This window comes from Mirounga leonina, unplaced genomic scaffold (assembly GCF_011800145.1).
Source record: "Mirounga leonina isolate KUSES-001 unplaced genomic scaffold, KU_Mleo_1.0 Mir_171, whole genome shotgun sequence".
Taxonomy (NCBI): Eukaryota; Metazoa; Chordata; class Mammalia; order Carnivora; family Phocidae; genus Mirounga; species Mirounga leonina.
Window position 1 is genome coordinate 5498743 of NW_023270436.1, and position 25040 is coordinate 5523782.

Below are 25040 nucleotides of genomic sequence, written 5' to 3' on the forward strand. Positions count from 1 at the left end.
ATGACTGGTGACTGTTTGGGGGAAGAGACTGATGCTGTGCAAATGTCCTGTTTTTCCTCAAAGTGTGGCCAAGTCTTGTGCCGTTCCCGCATGGATCTTCCTGCAGCAGTTCAGGCTGAGGAGTTCTAGTGGTGCTTTTTCATCTCCTGCCTTGCTCGTATGCTTATTAATCAGAATTCTGTCAGGAACGTTTGCTCCTTCTTCCTTATTTATTTATTCAGTCATTTATTTATATCCGTGTGGACTCATGGATATGTGTTTTGTTCTCTGGGTTATAGTCTGGTGTTGGTGTTACTGTGCTCGGACCCTCCCGGCTTCGGCAGGCTGAAGCTCAGGCTGGGACTTGTGTTCCTCCGATCTTTTAATTTTTTTTCTTTTCTTCTTTTTAGCCCTTCTTTCCTTAAAGATGCTCTGGGCTGTCCTTGTGTAGTCCCGCCCCAGCTCTGGAATCAGCCACCCCTCCAGAGAGAAATGGCTTTCTTGTTGTTGGAGAATCATGTGAGGAACCAAGACCTCGGAGCTCCCGGGCTCACTGCCCTGGGCTGTCCTTGCTTCTTGGCCTTCTCAGCTCTGTCCGTCTTTTTCAAAGCCCAGACCCTTCACTCGGCCCAAACCAAGGCCTCGTACAGCTGGCCCTGCCAGCCTCGCTCCTCTCCTCCGTCCCGCCCCATCCACCTCTCCCCAGTGCTCTCCAGCCACATGGGCCTTCTGTCTGTCCTTCAAGAACTTGGGAGTTTGTTCCTACTTCGGGGCCTTTGTACTTGCAGTCCTCTGCCTGGAGTGCCTTTCCCTCCGCTTCTTTCCACTGCTGATCCGGATCTCACCTGGGGCCCTCTCTGAGAGACTTTTCTGCACCACTGCATCTAAAATAGCTACACCCTCCCCCTCCTGGTCACTACCCCACCACCATTTAAGTTTCTGAATCCAGGATTATCTGGATTATCTTGTTTACTGTCTGTGTGACCCCTCTAAGCGTCACCTCCATGAGGGCTGGGGACTCTGCCATGCTCAAGGCTGTGTCGCCAGTGCCTAGAAGAGTGCCTGCACATAGTAGGTGCTCAGTAAACATCCATTGAATGACCGAGGACATGAAAATCTGATGTTATTGTGCCCATTTTTCAGACGAGGATGTTGAGGCTGGGAGGCCCTCTGAAGTTGCTGAAACACTTCGTCATGGAACTAAGTGTTCTCATCTCAGCCTGTGTGACCGAGGACCCCAGTGTGCACCCTGTTGGGGACAGGCAGGGAGGTCGATGTCCGTGGGGAGGCCCCGGCTCATGCGAGGCCAGAAAGACCCTGGGAAGCAGGGATCCCCCCCACCCCCAGATCCTCCCGGAAGTGGCGTGGTGTTTCCTTGTTGGGAGGCGGAGAGTGGACAGGGCTCTGAACCCTGCTGGGGTCCACGGGGGGTTCCAGAGAGGGGATGCTGCCCACCCTTGCACTGTGGCCTTTCCCTCCTAATTAAGAGGGGCTGTGCAGGCTTGTTAGAGTCCCTGGACTTGAGAGCAAGTAGTGAGGATGCCAACTTCCTGCTGGAGATCACTGGAGGTTGGGGGACGCTTGTTCGGCTGGGGACAGAGGCGTGGTGGCAGACCCTGAGGACAGCTGGGCCTGGCAGTGGGGCCCTCTGAGGTGGTGGTGTCTGTCTGCGGGGGCCTGGAGGCCGAGTGTGACAATCCATGGGGTGCCTGTGTCCAATTGTTTCCAGCCCCTTTAGCCCCCGTGAGGCGTGTGTTGGGGGAACTTTGCCTGTCCATTAGGGCCTGGGGACTCCCACCACCTTGGTCCTTTTCCTGAGGCTGGGGTCCTGGGTGGCCCCTGGAATCTCCTGGAGGCTGGATGGGGTATGGTTTGTAAGCTTTTTGTGGGGTTTGGACACTACTGAGAATATGAGGAAGTCGGAGCATCCCTCCCCAGAGAAGCTGGTGCTACTGCATGCTTGGATTGGGGTGAGCAAGTTCGGGGTCTCCCCAGGCTCCCAAGGCCTGCCTGACCGCCCCCCCAGCCCACCCAGGCGTCGCTGTAGCACTCACTTGTGTGGGGAGGCCGTGGGGTGGGTCTGAGGGAAAGGAGGCCTCCTGAGGGGTCGCCTTGCTGGCCACTGCCCACCTGTGCTGCCCTACTTAGGTGACCTCCGCCTGCCACAGGTCGAGGGTACCTGGAGGCCAGAGTGCGCTGCTCGGTTGGAGCCGGCTGGGGGACACCTGTCTCTGGGTGGCCATAGCTTTCGGGGTCTTGGTCTCCCCGGCCCACGTTTGTGTATGTTTCTCTGTGGCTGGTTTTCCAGAAGGGATCCTGGGCATGTGTGGCAGGGGATGGCAGCTCAAGGGGAGGGCAGAAAGCACCAACACCCTTATCCCCCCGGGAACCCCTCTTTCGCACACCACGCTCAGTTTAAATGTGGGTTGGGGTACCTTGGAGAGGAAGAACACCATTGGCAGTTCATGGCTCCCTCTGGGGGGCTGTGGGCATCTCTCAGCTCCCCGAGATCCAATAAAGGGGCAAACTTAGGGCTTGCTCTCAGGAAACAGCTCAGTGAAGGACGAACTATCTGAAACCCTGTAGTACTGACCTGCTGCATGTGCTGTTTTCCTCCTGCCTAGAAACCAGGCGATGCGGAAGAAGTTAATCTTGTACTTCAAGAGGAGGAACCACGCTCGGAAACAATGGGTAAGCCATCACTGGACTCTCCCCGCTCGCTCCCCTGGGCCAGGCTTCCTGGAGAGTCCAGGCAGTCCGGGCCACCTCAGGCTGTGCCCACGGGACCTCCTGGCCTGCAGCTGTCTCTGCTGTGCGTCCAGGCTGTGGAGAAAGGCCAGGGACGGCAGGGGAAACGGGAAGGGATGGCAGGTGCTTTGGTGAGGCCGGGGCTTGGGGCTCAGCTGCCCACAGAGGCCCGGGGTCTGGAGTTCTGCCGCTCCTTTGCCATCCTGGAAAGGGAGAAAGCAGTATCTTGGCCCGGAAGATGGGTTGCTTGTCGGAGGACCCGTGGGCTTTGCAGGCAGGAAGAGAGAGGTCTGTTGGAAGAGGTGTGGGGGTTGGGGGTGGGCCGTGTGCTGGCAGCAGGACTGCGGGGAGCTCCCTTAGAGACGAGGTTTCCCGCACCCGGAGGCAGCGAGGCCCCCTCGCTCGCTGCAGTGGGCAGCGGCTGCGTCACGAGTCCCGGGTGCGACTCCTGCACCAGGCCACACGCTCTGGCCTCTCATGTGGGAAGCGGGCCCAAGGCGGAGAGTGTGAGGGGACACGGGCAGCTGTGGTTCAGGGTGGCTTTTACATCACTGATTCACGGGGTGGGAGGGGTCAGGGCCCAGCCAGGGAGGGGAGGTCACTCGTTAGTACTCTTTCCACCGTGAGGGAAGATCTGGCTCCGATGAGCTTAAACAGTACAGGAATTGGTGGCTGAAAAGGTCCTTTGGTGGAGTTCAGGAGTGGTTTGGTCCCGTTTTCCCTTCATTTCTGTGCAGTTTTTTTCCGACTCTGCGTGTTAGCACGTTGACAAACAGGTTTCTCTGTGGGACCTGAATTCCTGCCGCAGATCTGAGTCTTCTAGAGCCAGAGGGAGCGCTGAGCTGTCCTTTCTCAGACCATCTCACCAAAGCTCTGAATGGATCATTTGAGGGCATGGTCCCTCTGAACCCACCCTGCTCTGGCTCCAGGCCTCAGTTGGGTCCCGGAAGAGAGGAGAGACTTCTGGCACAAATGCCCGGTGGCTGGGAAGCTGGCAGGTGGCACTCGGACCCTGGAGGTCCAGGGGTGAGAAGTGGCAGGCTTCTCACCTTTCCTTTCTCAGCTTTCTCAGACCCCCGGATTGACTGGATGGTGACCAGATGTGGAGTGGATGGGGCTCTTGAAAGTGGGTGTCCTATCTTACTCATTGAGTTAAATATATAGCCAGGATCTGCTGTGAGCCTGGTACAGTGGCTGAGCAGAGGACACACAGTGAGAAGTGCTGTGTGGAGGGGACACCCTGCATGTCCTGGGTGGTGACCTCAGTACAGAAGTGGGAACAACCAGGAAGGACCAGCTGTGTGGAAATCCAGAGTATCAGGCAGAGGGCACAGCAAGTGCAAAGGCCCTGTGGTTGGAACCAGCTTGGGTGGGACAGGATAGAATGTAGCAGGCAAGTCTGGAGTACTGTGCCTGAGCTGGGGTTCGCGGTTGATGTGAATGGCATGGGAGCCAGATCACCTAGACACACTTGACTCCAACCAGGATGGAGCATTCAGATTTTATTGTAAACACAGTGGGACCCTTAATTTATTCTTTTAAGTGTATTTTTAATAAACAATGTGTAGTCTCTTATGAGAATCTTCTAACAGGAAATTTGACAGAATACAGTGAACACCTATATTCCCACTGTGTAGAATCGGTCAGTGCGAACACTTCTTTGTTGCATGTGTGCGCACGCGCAAGTATGAATGTTGTTGTCGTCGAACTGGTAGGAAGTAGGTGCAGGCACCTGGACCCTTGTCCCTAACGCCTCTGCACTCATGTCCTGAGAGGATAGGAAGTTCTGTCATTACCACTCCAAAGAATGAACAGCCATTCCCTGTGATCTTCAGCCTCGGCCACATTCATGTCCTCCATTGCCCTGTCTGGGGATAGGGTTCATTTTGGGCCGGAGGAAGAAACTCTAAAGTACATTTTAGAAGGATCCATGTAATTGCTTGGGGGGTCCCTTAAGGGGGTGGAGGGGAAAGTGGGCTTATTTAAAGATAGAGCAACTGGAGACTAATAAGAAATTTGGGGTGTCTCTGAGGCTACGCTGAGCCCATCTTAAGAGAGACCCCTAAGCAGTAGTGGGAGGGCATTTGGAATGATCAGGTTGTTGTTCTTCTGTAATGAACCCAAAACCCCCGATGCATTGTTTTCAGCAAGGATTGGGAGGGGTCTTGGTCCAGATGGCCCCCCAGACCTCAGATCTGTATGCCCTGCCCCCACTGTGAGCCAGCTCCCCTCAGACCAGGGAGCCCCACTTCTTAGAGGTTCCAGGGACCACAAGCCAGCTGTCCACAATGCCTGCACTCCTGCCTTGCCCAGAGAGCCAAGGCTTTGCCCCCAGGGGGATACCAACATGAACCTCCCAGCCCGCCCTGCCCTTCCCTGGGAAGCTGAGCTCAGCCCCCTGGGAGGCCAGACTTGGGGGCGTGGGTGGGGGTAGTAAGGCTGTGCTGTGAATACAGGGGCTCAGGTTCAACCCACCTGCCATGGCCTGCTGTGTGCGATCTGGGGAGCGCTGTCTTGCCCTGAGCCTCACTTTTCCTCCTCTTCGAAATGGGGTGGGCTGCAGTGGGTTTTGAGCCACATGCTTGCTGTAGAGGGTTGAAGGTGGTGCCTGGTAAAGGGGGTTCGTGTGACAGCGATCGTGGCCTTGCTGGTTGGGGCAGCCAGGAGGTATGCCCAGTCTGGAGGGTGGGTGTCCCTGTTTCTTGAGGCTGCTGTAAGTGACCACAAGCCAGGCTGCTGAAGCCAACAGAAATGTGTTCTCTGATGGCTCCAGAGGCAGGAGTTCAAAGTCAAGGTGTGGGCAAAACTGTGCTCCCATCACAGGCTCTAGGGTGGATCTCTTCTGCCTCTCCCAGCCCCTGGGGGCCCCAGGCATCCCTGGGCCGTGGCTGTGACCCTCTGGTCTCAGCCTCTGTATCCACAGGACCATCTCCCTGTCTCTTCTCCCACATGGACACCTGACTACATGGTTCAGAGCTCACCCTAATCCAGGACGACCTCATCTCAGGTGCTTTGTCAAATAAAGCCAAATAATCTACAGATTCTGGGGGTCACCCTTCAGCCCACCACAGTGGGCACTGGCTTATTTTCAGCATAGTCTGCCTGTGCGCTTTCCTTGGCTTGTCCCCACCCACCTTGTCATTTACATGCTTTTAGAGCCAGCTGAAGATTTGCTCACCCCTCTTCCATCCCCCGCACCTCCGAGTTTCCCCGTTTTCCGCGTCGGGGCTTTTCCCAGACCCGCCCCGGCATCCATGACTTGCTTCTGCAGCCTGAGCGCTGGGTAGGCCGGGGGCGGGGAGAGTTGCAGCCTGTTACCCTCCTCATGAACATGAGGTGGGGGGGGAGGGCACTGGGAGCCCTGGCACTCAGGAGAGCCCGTGCGGAGAGCTTTCTGCAGGTTCTGTGAGCTGTGTCCTGCTGAGCCCTGGAGGGTGCCTGCAGGAGCCGTGTCCTCCCTGCGGGTCGAGAGGTGAGCTCTGGAGCTCTGGCTCCAGCTGCCCTTCTCCAACACCAGCTTCCTTGCCCCCTTCCCTTGGCCTGAGATTGCCTTCCCCAGTGTTCGGGGAGCCCCATCTCCCCTCGCCTCCCTGAGTGCAGAGCTGCATCATGCCGCGCCCAGCAGGGCAGGGGCTTTCAAAGCTTGGTGCTGCTGGGCATCTGGGGGCGAATCATTTAACGTCTGCCCTCAGTTTCCTCCTCTGTTTGGTGAGGGTATTACCACCCACCTCGTTGGGTCACTGAGTGAGAGGCTGCACATGGTGTGCTCAGGGTGACGCCGGGCATACACTGGGCACTAAGAACAGTCAGCTGCAGGCTGGCCCTCGGTCCCTGGGGAATGGAAGGAGAACAACCATGTGCGTCTGATTTCAAAATGGATGACAAAGTTACAGTAGTAACAGTGTGGTGGTGGCATGAGGACCGACACAGAGACCCGTGGGACAGAATGGAGGAGCCTGGAATAAGCCCTCACACCTGTGGCCCGGTGATCTTTCACAAGAGGCCGAATCGGAATCCACTCAGTGAGAAAGGCTGGTCTCCTGAGCAGATGGTGCTGGGACGGCGGGTATCCACACGCAGAGTGCAGCTGGACCCCCACCTCCCAGAACTGATGCAAATACCAACTCCAAGTCCACTGAAGGCCTAAATGCAAGAACTGAAACCATAACATTCCTAGGGAGACACACAGCGCTGATGCTTCATGACCTTGGGTTTGGCAGTGGACTTGGGAATGACGCCAAAAACACCAGCAGCAAGGGGCAAGCAGGTGCATCGGATGTCATCTCAGAGTCCCTGTCGGCCACTGCTGCCGGGATCCTGGCCCCAGCTCCCGCACTAAGCGATGCCAGGCAGGGGCTGACCTACCTGGGCTCTGAGTCCCACCTGGACGACAGGGATGGTAGTCGTGGCCAGCACAGGGTTTGGGTTAGTCTGCCCGCAGGAAGGGCTCCGCTCTGTGCCCGGCACGTGACTCAGGAACATTCAGCTGGTGTCGGGGCTGGTGGTGGGGCTGGCGAGGGTGAGCTCCGATTGCGGGCAAGCAAGAGGTGGGGGGCGACATGTCCTCATAAGACATGCAGACGGCGGTCGCAGGGGCACGGTGGCCCTGCTCCTTGTCTTCTGCAGAGATTTGCTCCCGGCACCCCACACACAGGCTTAGCTCTGCCCCAGCGTCTCGAGGGTGAGCGTGTGTGTGAACGTGAGGGGGAGATTTGCTTCCTCCCCTATCAGTGGGTCCACCTCATGGAAACCCCGCTAAGCGGTCGTGCTCCCCGGGGAGGGCTGTCGCCTCCTGCAGTGCGTTGTCCCCAGGCACCCGGTGCAGTGGACACGGGCCCTGCATGTCTTCTCCGGTAACTTCATTATTTTCCTCTGCTGGTTTGGTGAACTTTTCTCCCCATCCTCCCATCCGACACATTTTTTCACTCTTGTCCATCAGACTGCAGCCTTTCCAGCAGGAGCTATAAGGTTGAGACGGGTCCCATGCTGTGATAGTGACAGGCTGGATGTCCTCTGCCCCAGTCCTCATGCCCAGTGAGGAGCTGTCCGCACCACAGAGCTATGAACGAATGGTGTGGCAGTTGTCTGCTGCTGGAACCATGTCCTGATCCCTGGCAGGTTCTTGGGACCTGTGGGACCCCCGGGAGCTGGGGGTCAGGTTCTGCTCCCTGTCAAAGCTGGCCTGACCTCCCCTTGGGGACTGCTGCCCTGCTCTGTTTGCTGAAGACCAAGGTCACAGGTTGCCTTAGCCAGGCTGAAATGTAGGATGCGGTGGAGTGTCTGATCACGAGGACGAGAGGGGTTTTCTGATCGTGCTGAAGCATCAAGAGGGCGTTCAAGCGAGACTCCCAGGCCGTGCCATCTGTCCAGCACAGCTGTTAGAGACAGGGGGATCGGGGTCTTATGGGCGGCTTATTGCTCCCCACCTGCTCAAGGTCCAGGTCACCTTGGAGATATGGAAGCCAGGCAGCTATGTTCCTGGCTGGGTGGGGGACAAACAGTGGGTGACACCGTGGTTAGACTTGTGAGGGACTTCCTTGTCCAGGAGAGGTGATGAGGCTTCTTCCTGGGAGCTGCTTGGGACTTCACCTAGACTCCCTGGGCCTCGGATCATGGCTGAGCTTGAGGCCAGAATGAGGAACTTTTCAGAAAGAGGATGCTTTCCAGGGGGCCGCCCCAAACCTGACAGACACCCAGAGCCTCACTGTCTAATAACTTACTTCCGTGATGGAAATGGTCTCTGTGTGTGCTGTCCACTCCGCATGATCACCCTTCTCACTTGCAGCTACGGAGCACAAGAAATGTGTCTGGGGGGGACCAGGGTCTGAATTTTAAATGTTACTTAATGTGATTTGAACTTGGTCACATGTGGCTGGTGGCTGTTGGATTGGATGAAACGTTTCTAGAAGGAGGCCAGGCCGGTGGCCCATCTCCCAAGGAAGGAGGCGGCTGGGCCCTTAGGGAATTCCGCCTGTGGCTTTTCTTGGGGCCCGGGTCTGCCCGGGTCTGCCCAGGTCTCCGTGTGGCCGTGTGTGCGTCCATGCAGAGTGGGCTGGGAGCGCAGAGTTGGGGGGAGGGGGCTGGCGTCCAGATGGAGGATGAACTGCTAATTGGTGCTCCCCGTGCTGTGCTCCCCTAGGAACAGAAGTTCTGCCAGCGCTATGACCAGCTCATGGAGGCCTGGGAGAAGAAGGTGGAACGCATCGAGAACAATCCCCGGCGGCGGGCCAAGGAGAGCAAGGTGCGCGAGTACTACGAGAAGCAGTTTCCTGAGATCCGCAAGCAGCGCGAGCTGCAGGAGCGCATGCAGAGGTGAGCCAGGGGCTGGAGGCTGAATTCCTCCCTTCCTTGCTTCCTCCTTCCTCCCACCCCACCCACCGCTTGTGTTCCTCCACGATGCCTCGAGGACCCGGGTCAGCAGAAGGGCCGTGGCTGGTGTGAAACGGAAAGCACAGCGGGGTCTTCCACTGGCGACCGGGGGCCGCATGAGGTCCTTGGATTAATCACTCAGAGCTTGCTTGGCCTTGATGCTTATTTGAAACTTCAGGATGTGTTGATGGAGCAAGCTGTCCTTCCCACGTGCCATGGGCTGCCACCTTCCAGCTTTGTTCATTTACGTGGCCTGCGTGGCCCCTGAAGGCAGCTGCGCTTGAGATCCTGGGTGTGGGTCGGAGACGAGAGACGGCCTGCTGGCTTGGGAGCCGGATCAGGACACTGGTCTCACATGGCGGTCACGAGGATTGTGTGAGGTCCTGGGTAGGAGTGCTTGGGGCACAGTGGGTGCTCGATGATGTGTAGCTGTGGTTGTGTTGTTACGCGGATAGGGTGATAGGCAGTGAGCAGTGAGGATGGAGCTTCTGTGCTTTCCTGGACACTCACAGTCCGCACCTCACTGAATGCCCCCTCCCAGCCCTGGGAGCCGGGGGCCACGCTATCCCCCTGTTACAGGGGAGGAAACTGAGGCACAGGTTCCGGAGAGGTGGGGCTGGGATTTCAACACGGATCTCTGGGGCGGGGCTTTTGGGGGCATCTTAGGAGAGAAGATGGGATGGAGCCCCTGTGGCATTCCTGGGTCAGGGTGGGGGCTCCATGCCCTCCCGGGACCCCACAGCCTGGGGGGTCCCTGCGGGTTTGAGAGGCCTGGCCCCTCTACACCTTCCTCCCTGCCGCCTACACTGTGCTTCTGGGGAAGTTGTGGGCTTGGTCTGTGGTGCCTGCTGGAGTCCCGGCTGCCAAGGGGCCGGTCCTGAGTGTGTCCCTTTGGTCTCCAGCAGGGTGGGCCAGCGGGGCAGCGGGCTCTCCATGTCGGCCGCCCGCAGCGAGCACGAGGTGTCAGAGATCATCGATGGCCTCTCAGAGCAGGAGGTAAGAGCACGGCTTTGACTCTGGCCTCGGCTTTACTCCCCTCTGTCTCCCATCCATGGGAGTGTCGTGGCAGGAAGCAGAATTCACCCCGATGGTTGAAACCAAAGGGCTTGTCCCCAAAGTGTGGGCAGAACCAGTGCAGGGTATTGAGGCCCCGGGGGAGTGGCCGTCACCTGTCTCCAAGCCTAAAGGACCAGCAGAGAAAGGGGTGTTGCCCGGCCGCGGCCGTCTGGCAGGACACGGCCAGGAGGCCACACCTGGTGCCCCAGCAGGGAGGAAGCTGGGAATACCGGCTGCATTAGCAGCTCCCGCCTTCTCTCAGTGCCTCCCATTGGCTGAGCCCCACCAGAAGCCAGAGGCAGGGGTGCCTGAGAACTGTGCTTTCTAGGTCAGCTTCTTGGTGCCCGGACTGGGGGCAGATGGACAATCCCCACGCAGCGACCATCCACCAGGCTGGCGGCCTCCTGGCAGGACCCCCAGCCCTGCCAGTGCAAGCGCACTTTCTTTGTTCCCTTGGGCGCCTCCGGATGCCCAGACGACCGGAGCGCTGCCTGGGTGACCCTGGCGGTGGTCTTGGGGCCCGGAGACGATCAGGAAGCAGAGGGGGCGAGGACCATGTCGTGCCAGCCTGGTCCGTCCCGGGTCTCGCAGGTCAGGCTTCTGACCTGCTTGGTCCTGGCAGCACAGCAGGCGTGAGGGAGGCTCGTGAGAGGAGGGGAGCCCAGTCTTCCCTGGGGGCTTTGACCCGGAGTGCAGCGGCCCCTGGCAGCGCTGCTGTTCACGTCGAAACGAACTAAAAGGAGAGAAAACGACAACTTCAGGTCCTTGGTCAGCCCGGCACATGGTGGGTGCTCAGCAGCCACGTGTGGTTGGTTGGTTCGTGGCTGCCACACGGGGCGGGGTGGGCAGCGAACACCTGCATCACTGGAGCACCGCTCCAGCTGCTGATTCTCCCACCGCACAGGCCCTACCCCCAGAGGTTCTGATTTAGCCAGTCCGGGGCGGAGCCCAGGACTCTGCATTTTCACCGTTACCCACATAATTTTGGTGCAGGTGATTCAGACTGTCTGGCCATGAAAAGAGATCTTCTTTTTAAAAACTTCACATGGGGGGCACCTGGGTGGCTCAGTCGGTTAAGCGTCTGCCTTTGGCTCAGGTCATGACCTCAGGGTCCTGGCATCGAGCCCCATGTCCAGCTCCCTGCTCAGCGGAGAGCCTGCTTCTCCCTCTCCCTCTGCCTGCCACTCTGCCTACTTGTGCTCTCTCTCTGTCAAATAAATAAATAAAATCTTTAAAAACAAAAAAAAACTTCACATGGTACGTCCCTATTCTGAACACCATTCGGTGCCCAGAAAGCAGAACTCAGCCCTTGCCCGCAGTCACACCTGCGGGTTTGCTCCAGCTCCGGGCCCACTGGGCTGTGGCCGTGTGCCCGTCCCGCAGGGGTGTGGACACCAGTTCAGTTTGCCTTGGAAGCAAGACGGGGACGGGTGGCCTTTTCCCAAGCGTGTCCTGCCTGATGGCCAAGGGCGAGTGGCGTCTTAGGTGGTTCAGGTTCCCTAGTCCCCAGCCCCCCTGACAGAGGCCCCCCTTCCCCAGGTCCCGGCCACACGAGCACGTAGCCACCGGCCTCCCGAGACTGTTGAGGGGTGGCAGTTGGGTGGGGTGGTGGGAAAAGGGTATTTAGGACAGAGACTTCAGCTGACTGGAGGTTCCCTGGGAGGGTAGGAAGGAGGGGTTGGGCGGGAGGAGAGGTGTCGCCCCCACCCTGTGGGGAGCTTTTGGCAGTCATGGTGCATGCCCAGGAAGACACCCCGAGAGGGCAGGGCAGGGGGTCCTGCCAGGGGAGAGTTCTGCCTGTGACCAGGCCCGTGGTCGGCCGTTAGTGCGCATGTGGGGCAGCCGAGGACAACGGGAGAGGTGTTGGTACTGGAGGGCAATGCCAAGTGCTGGGAGGCTCAGGCCTCCGGTGGCCGGGGCGGGGGGTAGTCCTTTCTGAGCTGGGGCTCAGGGCTGTGTGCTCCTGCTGGGAATCCCAAACGCCGAAGGAGAGGTTGGCTGTGGGAGGCCAGGCAGCGGATCCTTTGAACTAGCTGACCTTGGCCGTGCTGGGCCTTTGCCTGCCTCCTCAGATGGGTAATTAATCGCCAGTAATGGGCTGGCTGCAGAGATTTGGGGAAATGAGCCCAGCTGAGTGGTGGCTCAGAGCCTCTTAATGGCCATCCTGATGCATTATGAGCGAGTGCGCCCGACTCCTGCCGTGCACGGGGCCGGGCAGGCTAGATCCCAAGTGGGCATGCTTGAAGGAGCGGATGCCAGGGCCGGGGAGGATGGTGGGGAGGAAATGGGTCCGCGGTCTCACCGGCCCCTTTCCCTGCCCTGCGTGCCCTCAGAGCCTGGATGACCAGGCCTGTCTCCCGAGCTGGTCTGGCCCAGCTGGCTGAACATCTTTGCGGTCGTGTTTTATGGCACTTGGATTTCCAAAGGGAAGATGCATTGCCCCCGCCCTCCCTGCAGATAAGGCCACTGCTGCTCTCCGCATTTAATTTACGACCCCGTCCACCATAAACCTGTCTGGGGCTGCCTTTAAATTCTCCCTCCCCCTGGCATTGGGCTCTTAGTACTTTCAACTCATCCTCCCCTTTCTCTGTGGCTCGGCATTTTCCCGCTCTCGCTCGGAACGTCCGCGCCCTTGCCTGGTCCCGCACCGCTGGCAGGAGCCCTCCCCGGCCCGGCCCCAGGCTGCCCTTGGGAGCCCTCTGACCCGGGCCCTCCGCCTTCTCCTCTTCCCTCCAGAACCTGGAGAAGCAGATGCGCCAGCTGGCTGTGATCCCGCCGATGCTGTACGATGCTGACCAGCAGCGCATCAAGTTCATCAACATGAACGGGCTCATGGACGACCCCATGAAGGTGTACAAAGACCGCCAGGTCATGAACATGTGGAGCGAGCAGGAGAAGGAGACCTTTCGGGAGAAGTGAGTCCCGTGATGCCGGGGCACCGGCCACCGCGGCCCTCTCGGGCTTCTCCTGTCCCGGGAAGCCCTTCTTGCTGAGGCGTGGACGGGCTTCCTGGGGCCACCGTGACCAGTGACCACAAGCTGGGTGGCTCACAGCAACAGGAATTTTATCCTCACTCCGCTCTGGAGCCCAGAAGTCTAGGTCAAGGTGTGGGCAGCGTTGGTTCCTTCCGGAGGCTCTGAGGGAGCATCCGCCCTGCACCTCTCCCCCAGCCCCTGGGGGCTCCTGGCAACCTCCGTCGTTGCTTGGCTTGTAGATGCTTCGTTCTCTCCCTGCCTCTGTCTTCACGTAGTCTCCCCGTGTGTCTCTCTGGTTTCTTCTTTTTCCATCAAGACCCCAGCCATACTGAATACAGGGCCCACGCTAGTCCAGTGTGACTGCATCTTAACTAATCACATCCCCAGAGAACCCATTTCCAAATAAGGTCACGTTCGGAGGTTTGGGTGGACATGAACTTTGGGGGACACTATTCAACCCAGTACAAAGCGTGAGGGCAGCCTTATGTGAAATGGAGCTGTGTGTATCGGAAGAACAAAGCCAGAGGATCTTGGAGGCTGGGCCAGAGGGCAGGGATATGAGGCTGGTGGGTGGCTCCATCCCACACACTGTGTAAATGCTTTTTGGGTTTTGTGTGTCTGTTCCTCTTAGCCCTCATAACGGCATTGCCGGGCCATCCCCATTGCACAGCTGAGGAAACAGAGGCTGAGAGAGGTTAAGACACTCAATGAAGGCCACACAGCTTACAAACGGTGGAGGCAGGATTCAGACTCCCCCGTCGTCAGGGCAGGGCCTCAGCTGCAGTGGAGAGCCTTTTTGGGAAGGGAGATGGAACCAGGGACCAGAGTAGCTTCGGAAAGAAGAGGCAGGAATTGAATGCTAAGAGGTCAGCCTTGGGGCTTCTAAAAGGCAAGCGCCGAAAGACCGGGGTATTTTGGGGAGACGAATGAGGAGCTGCCAATGGATAAAACCCCTGTCCCCTCAACCAAACTGAGAAGTTGTGTACCAGGGACCCGTGCACATGCCAGGCGCAGGCCCCTGTGAGGTGGGAGGGCTTGGGAAGCTGAGGCACGAGCGGTGGCCTCAGGGCTTGGCCAGGAAGGTGCACTGGAAACAGACTGCCTGCTTAGCCGCTGGGCCTCTGCCTCTGCCTCTGGCGAAGGCCTCAGGGCCAGGGGATGAGACCCTGTTCTCTGGCCACTTGCTGTGGGTCCAGAGTGCCTGGCGGGCCTCCGGGACGGGGATGATTCTGGGTCATGGGCAGCACAGGGGTGACCTGGCTGCACAGACACCAGGATGTGGACGTGCAGGGGGACCATCCATGAGGGTCTGGGCAGGAGGGTTGTGTTTTTTGCAAAAGCTTCTGAGTATGGAAATTCTAAAACATCCGTAAAAATAGAGGGGTGTTGTAACGAGGCCTCGAGTGCTTACCAAGAGTGAGCAATTTTGGGGGACTAGCACTTCAGGGAGCGGGTCCCAGGGGCGTTTGGGGTTGACTCCTTGGAGACAGGAAACCTAGTTCCTTGGGGGCTCATTTCTAGGTCCTCACAGTCACAGGTGTGATTGTTCTGCCACGAGTCAAGTCCCGAGTATAAGCCGTGCTATAATTTTAGTGAAGGACCGCAGTCACGGATGCTAAGAATTACCATCGCCTTAGGTATCTAACTTCCCCCTGGTATGTTTGATATTTTTATTTATTTATGCTTTCTTTAAAAAAAAAAAAAGTGTTTCTGGTGTGTTTTCTGTGTTTCAGCCTTTCTGGAGAGTTCATGTTTGCTCTTTTCACCTAATGATTTCATTGTTAATTAGGAAGGGTAGGGGCAGGGCAGGCAGGGCTGATGTCCCCTGAGCCTCAGCTTCATGCCCCAAGTCTTTCCGGGAGAGCCGTCCTGGTTAAGGCCTCATTTTCCACAGAATTGATGGGGCTCGGGCCTCTGGAAATCATGCGCCAGTGGCATAGAGCCCCACCACTTACTGGCTTTGCACCTCCAGTAGCCACTTTGCCTTTCCGAGCCTCAGTTTCCAGGTCTGTGAAATGGGTATGGCAACAGTGCCTCCCTTGTTTAGCTGCTGAGAGGTGCCCAGTGGGTAGGAAGTTCTCAGTAAGTGTTGTTAGAAGATACAGGTCTAGGTTGGAGGGTGGTGGAAGAGGTGAGCTAGAGGGTTTCCAGGTTTGAAACCCTGTCTCCTGGGATCCCATCTCTCCTTGGGGAAACCCCGAGGAAGGGATCTAGAAGGGGGAGGAAATGTCACTGGGGCAGGGAGAGGGGAGGAAGGCAACTCTGAAAAAAAGGGCATTAGGCTGGCTCCAGCTTTGCAAGCTGCCTGAGGCAGGATCCCAGGCAGGGAAGCCTGCCACTCTGACTCGCGGCTTCCTCCTGGAAGAGAAAAGAGGCCATTCCGGATTCTCCGGTGTCTGGTTGGAGAGAAGGGAGGGGCCCATTGGCCTCCTGCCCAGCCATCTGGAGGGCCGGGCGGAGAGCACCGGGCACTGGCCCAGGCTCCCTTGGGGGACTCGGGGACCCCGCCTCACCAGCAGCTCCTTCTCTCCCCGGGGGAGGCTGCGGGGCGGTGGAGCGTCATGGGGACGGTCAGGCTGAGGTTGGGCCCCGGCCAGGGACTCCACCCAGCATCCCTGGGGCCTCCGCGGCCGTGACCCATATCTCCGCCCCCACTGCCCGCCTGCTCCTATGGCCCTGACATTTCAGCCTTGCCGAGCCTTTCCCAGTAATTCTGCCGGCTTCACAGGAAGCCAGCTGGTGGGGTTCCAGCTCCCCGCACCCCCTCCGCCGTAAGTCCTTTCTTGCCGCCTCCTCGTGGGCACTCAGAGCCTCTGCTCCCACCTCTCCCAGGGAGAGCTGCAGCTCGCCGCCTGACCTGGGGCCTGGCTGTGGGGGCCCGCGTGGGCCGGGTGAGGCCCGGCTTCCCAGACCCGGCCGGAGATAGAAACAAAGGCAGATTTTAAAAGGGGGGGAACCCCACCAAAGAGCTGCATGCAATGTCCTCATTTTTCCTGGAAGCCGCCTCCAGCAGGACAAACAAATATATTTTCAAAGGCGCTAAAACCAGTGACTCACTCCAAGGAACGCCCTCTCTTACCCTCGGCCCGCCCGCCCTTCCCACACCCCCCTGGGCTTAATTGCTCCGAGTGGGGCGGCGCCCGCCTAGCCGGGCCGCGGAGATGGCAGGCGCCCGGGTGCTCGGCGCCCGCCCAGCTGGGAAGCCCCCCGTGGCCGGGCCTCACGCCTGCCTTTCTCCTCCCACAGGTTCATGCAGCACCCCAAGAACTTCGGCCTGATCGCATCATTCCTGGAGAGGAAGGTGAGTCGCTGCCCCCAAGCCCAGCCATCAGCCCGGCCGCCCCGCCAGCCCCGCACCTCTCTGGGGGCCACTCCGGTGGGCGGCCGCTTGCCCTGGGGCAAAGGACCCTCCCACCCTGCCCACAGCTTGCCCCTTGTTCTGTCAGTCCTTCCTTCCTAACCCCCCTCTGTCGGTCCTCATGCTCCTTCCTTTGAGAAGCAGTCGCAGGCCCCGCCCCTGCTGGCCGAGGGGGTGGAGCCTCAGGCTAGGAAAGCCCAGGAGAGCTGTGTGCACCGGCTTCCCTGGAGCCAGCTCCTCAGACGTGGCAGCGAGCGTCCTTGCAGACTGGGCATGGGTTCTGGAAGCCATGCATGCTGTGCCCAGCGTCCCAGTTTAGGCTTTATAGGCAAGAGTGGCATTCTTTCAGGGGGCTGGCCTCTCTGATTGTCACTGGATGCTTTCTGACGCCCTGATGGCAGCCAGGCGTGTGGTCAGTAAGTCCCCATCCCGTTTGGACAAACCTTCATGTAGAACTGCCACTTGAACCCTACCTCGCCTCCAAACCCAGCCCAAGGCACTGCCCCCTTTCGCTCCACCTCCTCCCTGGCAGGTAGACATGAAGTGTCTGGGCACCCTTTGTCGGGCCGGGCAGTGCCTGGAGTGGGGGAAGCCAGGCCGGGTCTGGATGAGACCCTGTGTGTTGGCATCAGCGCTGGGAACCCCGGTGTTGTAGGATGGAGTAGGAAGGGCTCCAGCCAGGGTTTCCTTCTGGGGCTGCTGTCCTGGGTGTTTTACACCACACTCCCTTGAATTAGGTTTGCCAGAGATGGGGCATCTGCCCAGCTGCTGGAGGCCTCATGCTTTTCAGTTGAGGGAGGGCTGTCCGGGCATGAGCCAGGCGGTTATTTTAAAGTTGAGCAGTTGTCCCTAGCATCTGCCCTTAATGAGCGGATAACCATAGAAGGAGGGAGATGGGGCGATGTAGGGAAACAGAATCTCTCCATGCCTGAAAAACCGGCATGGGGAAGCAAGCCCTATAAATAGCCTTTCTTCTGACTTCATGATGGCTTCGTGCTGGGGGTGTGGACAGTCTGGGAGGCTCTAGGTCAGGGCTTCCCAGGGATGGAGGCAAGGTTTTCAGAAGCTGGTCGTTGAGCAGCATTGCTTGGGAACGGGGAATCAGAATCTCTACCCTGGAGAGTAAACTTTATGGTATAGTTTGGTAAGAGGCTGCTCAGGATAGGACTTAAATAGAGCTTCCAGAAGGGTCTGAAGCAGGGATTGCCAGTGGTCCCCCATGCCTTTGGGGACAGGTGTGTTCTGAGTGAGGCTTGGAGCAGAGTGGGAGCTCGGTGGGCCGGCCAGCCGGTGCTCGTCTGCAGGGACAGCTGCTGCTTAGGGTCAGCCCATTGTTGTCCAGCATGGAAGGAAGGCGCTCCCCTGAATTGTTCAAGGGGAAGTCAGACACCCACATTGCCCAGTTTACAAATACTGGCATCTGATAAGACGATTTTCTCAACTGCTGTGTCGACCTCATGTGTGGGCCAGGTTTACGTGGGAAATAGCCTCTGTTCACGTGCATTCTGGAGGTGGCAAAGGCCATGAGGTTTGAGGCCCAGCCTGCCTCTGTACCCAGCAGCTTTGACGAAACAGCCTTCTGAGGCGAGCTGTCACCTGGAGTTGGCCCGTGGCTGCAGGTGGCAGGCACAACCATGTTGCGTCTGGTTGCTTTGAGGATGTCCTTTTACTGCTCCCATTTGGGCAAGGACGTGGTGGGATTCCAGGGAGGGCCAGTCGCTAACTTAGCAAGTGACACCAGGGTTCACACCCAGACGGGTGCGGAAAAGATCAGGGCAGAGAAAATCATAAATGTTCCAAGAGATGAAGAGTCGCTTGGGGACATTATAGTCCGGCTGGGTCACAAAGCTTGGAAGAGGTTACCCGGGGCCCCAGGTGTTCGGGAAGAAGGAGCTGCGCTGAGAGGAAGGAGAGCCAGGCCCAGGTCGGGGCCGACTTTGAGTTTGCCCAGCTGGGAGCCGGAGGGCCCGGGGAGGGCAGGCGACCACCTCGTCGTTACGGTTAGACAGCAGCAGGGACAGTGGGGCCAGGTAGCGCCTCTGTAGGGGTTCCTGAGGGCTCCGTCTTCATGACTGCTCTGTGAAGTCCGTGCTCCGAGCATCCCCATTCCTCCGGTGAGAAGGCACGGTGACCTGGCCAGGGGCACCCCGCTCTGTGTGGAGGAGGCAGGATTTGAACCCAGATCTCTGGCTCCTGGCCCCCGGCTCTGACCACCCACGCTGGACAGAGCATTTTTCTGTTTCTGTCACACAGACTGTGGCTGAGTGTGTCCTCTATTACTACCTGACCAAGAAGAACGAGAACTATAAGAGCCTGGTGAGGAGGAGCTACCGACGTCGCGGCAAGAGCCAGGTGAGCGGCGGGGCGGGGTGCTGGCTCTTGGGACCAGTCCCCGGCCTGCTCCGAGGCCCTTTGCAAGATGGGCGGTGACCATCTGCACGTGTTGTTCTGCAGCAGGCTCCCTCAGCTTGAGCCCCCTCCGTGGTGGCCGAGAGACCCTCTCTGGGGGTGTTCAGGCTACCCCAGCAGCAGAGAGGAGTGCTAGGAGAAAGACCACTTCCGTTCTCAGCCTAGGAAATTCTAGAACTCCTGGCTTGGTGAATCATGATCCCTGTGGTGAAAGGGTCACATGCCCAGAGCAAGGACTGGGTTCTCTGCCTGACTTGGACTGGTTAACAAGTTCAACATTTAAAAATATTTGTGGCTTCTTTGTGTTGTTTTTATGCATATTTGTAAACAGAAAATAGCCAGTACATGAACTTGTAGTTGGTCAGCTGTCACTGTTTAGGATGAGATCGAGGGATTATTTACGTGAGAGCAGGGCTTGGCAAGCTATGGCTCTTAGGCCAAGTTGGCCCACCCTTTCTTTTGTGAATAAAGTTTTATTGACACACAGCCATGTCCATTCATTTCCATATTACTGTGGCAGCTTTTCTGTTATGGCAGCAGAGCAGGGTAGTCATGACAGAAACTGCAAAGCCTAAGACATGTATCGTCTGGTCCTTTCCAGAAAATGCTGACCTCTGAGTTGGAGAAACAAGGAGCTGGTTTTAAACAATGTTTGGCAAATAATGGTGAAGATGGTGGGGGTCTGTAGCACACAGGTGAAAGGGGGCTCCTGGGTGATCGATCAGTGCTTGGGAGACAGAGGGAGGGGATGGGTTCACTTCACTTCCAGGCTGTTGAAAATCAGCTCAGGGCAGGTGCTGGGAGCACGTGACTCCCGGAGGAGGTAGGCTTGCGCTGTTGGAGGAGGGATTTGGGCTGGACGGGCAGACGGCTTGGGGGTACTGCCGTTGGGTGCTGCCTGCAGCTGGTGGAGGTGCATCCTTCCGGGGGCCTTTGGCCTGGGTCGCCCAGGGGAGAGTGTTGCAGGCCAGGAGTGGCGGGACCTGGGATGAGAAGGTCCTGTGGTTTTCTCCCTGACGTTGGCGTCTTCCCTTCCCCAGGCTGGCCAGGGCAGGGTCCTGAGGCATCGCTCTCAGCCATCCCCAGTGGGGTCCTGGTGCCCACCGTGAGGCACTTTGCAGTCGAGTCCCACAGATGGGTTCTTAACCAGCATCCTTCTTCTCCTCTCTTGCCTTCTGGGAATTGTGCTTCTACACTGTGGACCCACTTTCCTATTGGCTAAGCTACATGTAATTAAGGGAACAAGTTTGTTGAGAGGAGAATAAGTAACCCCTCACTGCACTCAGGCATAAATGGTTGGGACTGAGTGTTGGTTCTCCTTGGCTGGGGCGTTGAAGGGTGGCTGTGTCTGGTTTGTGGATAGGGTTTTCCTTGAGCATTGTGTGGCCACGGTTGACCAGCCTGATTGCCCATCTAACAGATGTGTAAAAGCAAGTCTTACTGGCTTGAAGCTATTTAATTCCAAAGACCCGGCTGTGCTATTTTGTTTTGTTTTATTTTATTTTATTTATTTTTATTTATGTATTTTTATTAACATATGATGTATTATTTGTTTCAGGGGTACAGGTCTGTGATTCATCAGTCTTATACAACTCACAGCACTCACCATAACACATACCCTCCCCAGTGTCCATCACCCCGCCACCCCATCCTTCCCACCCCCAGCTGTGGTGTTTTAGAAATGGAAGTGCAGTCAGGAATTTTCTAGACTGAGAAGCACAAACTCAAATAAATTCCAGGCAGGGAGCATAAATATGCTGAGGCATGAAAGGCAGTAGGGAGTGGTGGGGACTGTGGCAAAATAGAAGGGGAGCTAAAGGCCTTTAGGTTTATTTAAAAACCGTCATCAGAGATCTCTTGAGCACCTACTATGTGCCAGTTCTCCTGCTAGTCTTCCCAGTGTGTGTGCCCTCACTCGCCCCCTTGCTTCTTTGGGGTCACTGTGGGTGGGCTCATGAGGCCCCTCCAGGTGGCTGGGCCGGGGGCTCTGGAGAAGAAAGAGTTCTGACAGATGGGGAGAGCCATGTTTGCCTGGAGGGAGATGAGGACTTGTGTGTGTTGAGGTCATTTAGTGAGGGGGGGTATCCCCAGACGAGTCCCGGATGGGAGGGTTGGGGGTGTCAGCGTCCTTCATCTTTGGTCTCGGCTGCCATGCCTTTTATTCTGTGGTGTTAATTCTGTTTATCGGATATTTGTGTGTGGGCACAGGGAGCTCCTCGCTGGTTGTATAGACCAGAGTACATAGGTGGTTCCCACATAGCAGGCCAGCGGTCTGAGAGTCTCCATAGAGTCGGGGCCCTCAAAAATGGACTCCTCAATGGACAAGAACAGAAGTGAGGGTGTCCCCAGCAGAGGGAGCAGCAGGTACAAAGGCACTGGGGTATGAGAGAGCATAGTGCCTTTAGAGTCTTTGGAGCAGGGGTCTTAACAGCTTCCAGGGTGTTAAATGAATGAACGATTGGAGACAAATCTTCTGCTCATGTTTGATGAGTGACTAGCGTCGTTTCTCTACCCTGTGGAAGACAGAAGTACAAATGTGAGGGTACATGGCAGCTCACACTTGACCTCAGCTTCCGTGAGAGGCAGCAGGGAGTGGTGAGGCCTGTAGCCGGCTTAGCTCGTGACCTGGGTCCACCCCGCTGACGTTTGGCCAAGGGTCCTCGTCCTGCCAGAGCCGATTTTTGAGGATGAGCTGGAAATCTGGATTTATGTGGAATTGCCTGAATTTTCCATCTTAGGTTGCATGAAAAACAACAACAAGGCATTGACTGTATAGGCCAAACAACTCCTGTTTGCCCTTCTTCTTTCTAAATTAAGTTTTTAATTATAATGCCAGTGTAGTTAACATGTTAGTTTCAGGTGTGCAGTGGAGTGATTCAGCAATTCGATGCGTTACTCAGTGCTCACCGTGGTAAGTGTGCTCTTGGTCGTATTTGCTGTCCATCTGTCCTCGGCCCCCAGTGTAAGACCTCTGGATTCGAGCATGGTAAGGCTTGGGTGGTGGAGGTAAAGAGGGGATTGTGTGTGACTTGGGGGCAGAGGCCAGACCATGCAAGGCCGGGGCGCTGGGGAGCCCTGGAATATTGTATAGCAGAGGAGAAACATCGGTTTCCTCTTTTTGTCTGCGTCGTCTTGGATTAGCCATAGTGTCTGCACTGCTTCTCCGGTGAGGTTTTGCTCTCTGCTCAGGCCGGTGCCTCAGGCTGGGGCTCCCAGGATGGAGAAAGGATGCCTCTGTGTTCTGCCTCTCGCAGAAAGATGGGAGGAAGCAGGGCGGGAGGCCCCTGTCTCCTGGGAGCTGGGACACGGCGTGGTGGCCCTCCCCTCCCTCTCATCAGCCAGGGCTGCTGGTGTTCCAGCGACAGAGATGCACACACACGTCCTGGAAGGGCTTCTGTGCCAGGCAGACCCACCGCCCTCACCACTGCCCACCGGCCCTGTTCACAAATACGGAATAAACGGGTCAACCCGAGTGTTGACTCTGGGGCTGTAAGTCTTTTCTCTGCCCTGTGACAGTGAAATAAATGGCAGACACAGGTCCCTCGGCCCCTCTCATTAATCTGAGATGCAATTACTGGTGGGGCCTGAGCTTCCTTATTTCTGCTTGGTTTTATAAAGGCCGTGATCCGGCTGATACATGTCGCAGTGAGGAGAGCAGGGGTTCCCGCAGCCTGGCATGGGAGGCAAGTCAGGCTTGCCCCACCTTCCTGGGTCCCTTTAGTTTTGGAGGAAGACGTAGGTCGTCTTCAGCCAGTATTTGTTGGGGAGACGCTGGGAGGCCAGCGAGACAGGGGAGCCTTGTCAGAATTGCCGGGCACTGGCCTTGCGGCGTGATGGGACAGTGATGCTGCTGGCCGTTCACTCAGTCCCAGGACCTGTGCGAGGGGCGGGTGCGTTTTCACTCAGAACTTTACGGGGGGGACGTACTGCCATCATGCCCGCTTTATAGGTGCCGGGAGGTGAGGAACCTGCTCTTAGTGGCATATTCAGGATTCGAACTCAGCACAATCTGCCGTTGGAGCCCGAGGGGAGACCCTGGTGATCCCATTTGCCACCTTTTGGCCATGTGGCTCGTCTTTTGGAAGCTGTCCCTCACTGACCTTGTAGGGCCTGTGTTCTTCGGTCTGTGTAGGCCCTGCTGCATCAGGAAGCAGATGGACCTCGCTGTGGGTGGGACGCGCCCCACTGAGCCCCCATCTGCATCACGCCCCCAGCCCCGTCTGGGTCTCCATCTCCACTCACTGGGAGTCTATTCCTGGCCCCACGTGCACCTGGCTTCTGGGAGCCCGCAGCTGGAAACTCTTCCCATCTCTTTTAGTTCTCCTCTGCTCTGGGAGACATGGAGGGCTGTCTCCCCCTCTCTGGCTGTCTTGCAGTCTCTCTTCGCTCCCCCAGCCCCATGCATGTCCCCGCCCTCTTCCAGGTGGCCAGTGGCTGCAGAGGCTATGGTGCCTGCCTGTGATTCCCGTGGCTTGGGGCCACACCGTGGCTAAGGTGGGCCAGGAGGGGCCTCTCAGCTTCTCAGCCCAACAGGTGCCCCTTGATGGGCCCTCCCCACCAGGCGTCCGATGCCCAGGATTGTGTGTTCATCTGAGGGCATGTGTGGAGTGCTTCCTGCATGTCCGGACTAAAAGTTCTGCCTTTGGGGCCAGATCAGACTGTGCTCTTTCAGGAAGCCAGAGCAAGGGCATCAGCCGAGCACGGCTGTCTTGACACCTCACAGACTGTCCTGGTTAAGAGCCCTGAGATGGGTGTGAGGGGTGCTTCGAGGTGTTGGGGAGTGCGTTTGATGACCCTTCTCTCGGCTGGGCGGTCCCACCCGCCACCTCGGAGAAGGTGCATTTTCTGAGTTGGCCGGCTCCTAGCCCAGGCCTGGGGACGGGGGATGGCCCTGATGTCTTCGCCCGTGCCCGTCTCCTCACCATTCCTGTCTCAGTGGGTCCTGGGCTCAAATCCCCGCGTCTGGGGAGGAGGGGACCCCACGGCGCTGGTGGCGGGGAGTTACTCTTCCCAGAACGTAGGGCACCCCACCGCCTGCTCCTGCTGCAGTCAGTGTCCCCAGGCTGTCCCCTTCTGGGGTTCCAGGCTGAGTCACGCACCTGAGACAGAGCTGGCGTCCAGCTGAGGGTCTCCCAGCTGCCACCAGGAGGGCTTGTCAAAAGTCAGACTGCTGGGCCGGGCCCCTCCATGGGGCCTGAGAGCCCGCATCTCTGACAGGCTTCCGGCAGTACTGGCTGCTGGTCTGGACCACTCAGAACCTTAGCCTGTGGGAGGTTTCCTGGTGGGGGGAGTGGGAGGGGCGGGGGAGGGAGCAGGGTGGCAGAAGGGGAAGTTGAGGCATGGTGCAGGCTCACCGGCAGATGGGGGCAGGAGGAGATGACCCCGAAGGGGAGATGAGCGGAAATGGCCCTTCTGAGGTGTCCTGCGCTGGGCAGACAGGGCCAGGTCTCAGTCCACAAGCCATGCATGGACCGCTGGGGGGCGCTTGCGGCAGCGGGGGCAGCAAGCAGCTTCCAGAAGGGACCTGGCCAGTCCCTCCGGAGGACTAACCCTGTGCATTTTACTATTTGCAAGCTATGCTTCCCAGTGGTCATGACCTTCTCAAATGCTTAACCACAGCGTGTGAAGCAAGACGTCACTGCGTCTGCTCAGGTGACACCCTGTCCTGTCACACCCTCATCACTCGCCCTGTGCAAGCCGTTTGTTTACCATGTTGATGGTCACGTTTGAAAGCATGGGTGGTTACAAAAGTGGAATGTAAAACTCCTTGAGGAAAAGCAGCAGTCATTGGGTGTCTCTGGGCTTAGACCCTTAGACGGCTGCCCCGAGAGAGGTGAGGTCCCCCTGGCATCCACGGCGTGGGTGCTCAGCCCTGGAGGCCAGGCATGTGCGCTGGTCGTTGGGGCACCAGGATCACTTCTGTGTTTAACAGAGGGTGCCATCCACCTTCCAGAAACTTCTCCATATTCTGACGGAGGGAGATGCAGGCCAAGCCATAGACTTTTGGAATGCCAGCCCCTTCACGCCCACCCCCGATGGAGCCCACACACCTAAGCTTTGGCAGGTGGGAGCTGAGTCCCCCGCTCCTGGACCCTGGCCCATGAGACCCACCTCTGAGTGGCAGGCATGCTTGGGGGCTGGGCCCA

The 25040-nt window shown here is 57.8% G+C and overlaps 1 protein-coding gene across 8 annotated transcripts in view; it reads left to right on the forward strand.

Annotated features, from left to right (window-relative positions):
• The window catches only part of NCOR2 (nuclear receptor corepressor 2), a 212453-nt gene that overhangs the window by 110564 nt on the left and 76849 nt on the right, over nucleotides 1-25040 (forward strand). For all 8 annotated transcript variants that reach the window (XM_035016825.1, XM_035016826.1, XM_035016829.1 and 5 more), the window contains 6 exons: nucleotides 2604-2670; nucleotides 8867-9039; nucleotides 9999-10092; nucleotides 12889-13067; nucleotides 16374-16428; nucleotides 18739-18837. In XM_035016825.1, the coding sequence (XP_034872716.1) occupies nucleotides 2604-2670; nucleotides 8867-9039; nucleotides 9999-10092; nucleotides 12889-13067; nucleotides 16374-16428; nucleotides 18739-18837 (667 nt within the window). The remainder of the gene's footprint in view (nucleotides 1-2603; nucleotides 2671-8866; nucleotides 9040-9998; nucleotides 10093-12888; nucleotides 13068-16373; nucleotides 16429-18738; nucleotides 18838-25040) is intronic.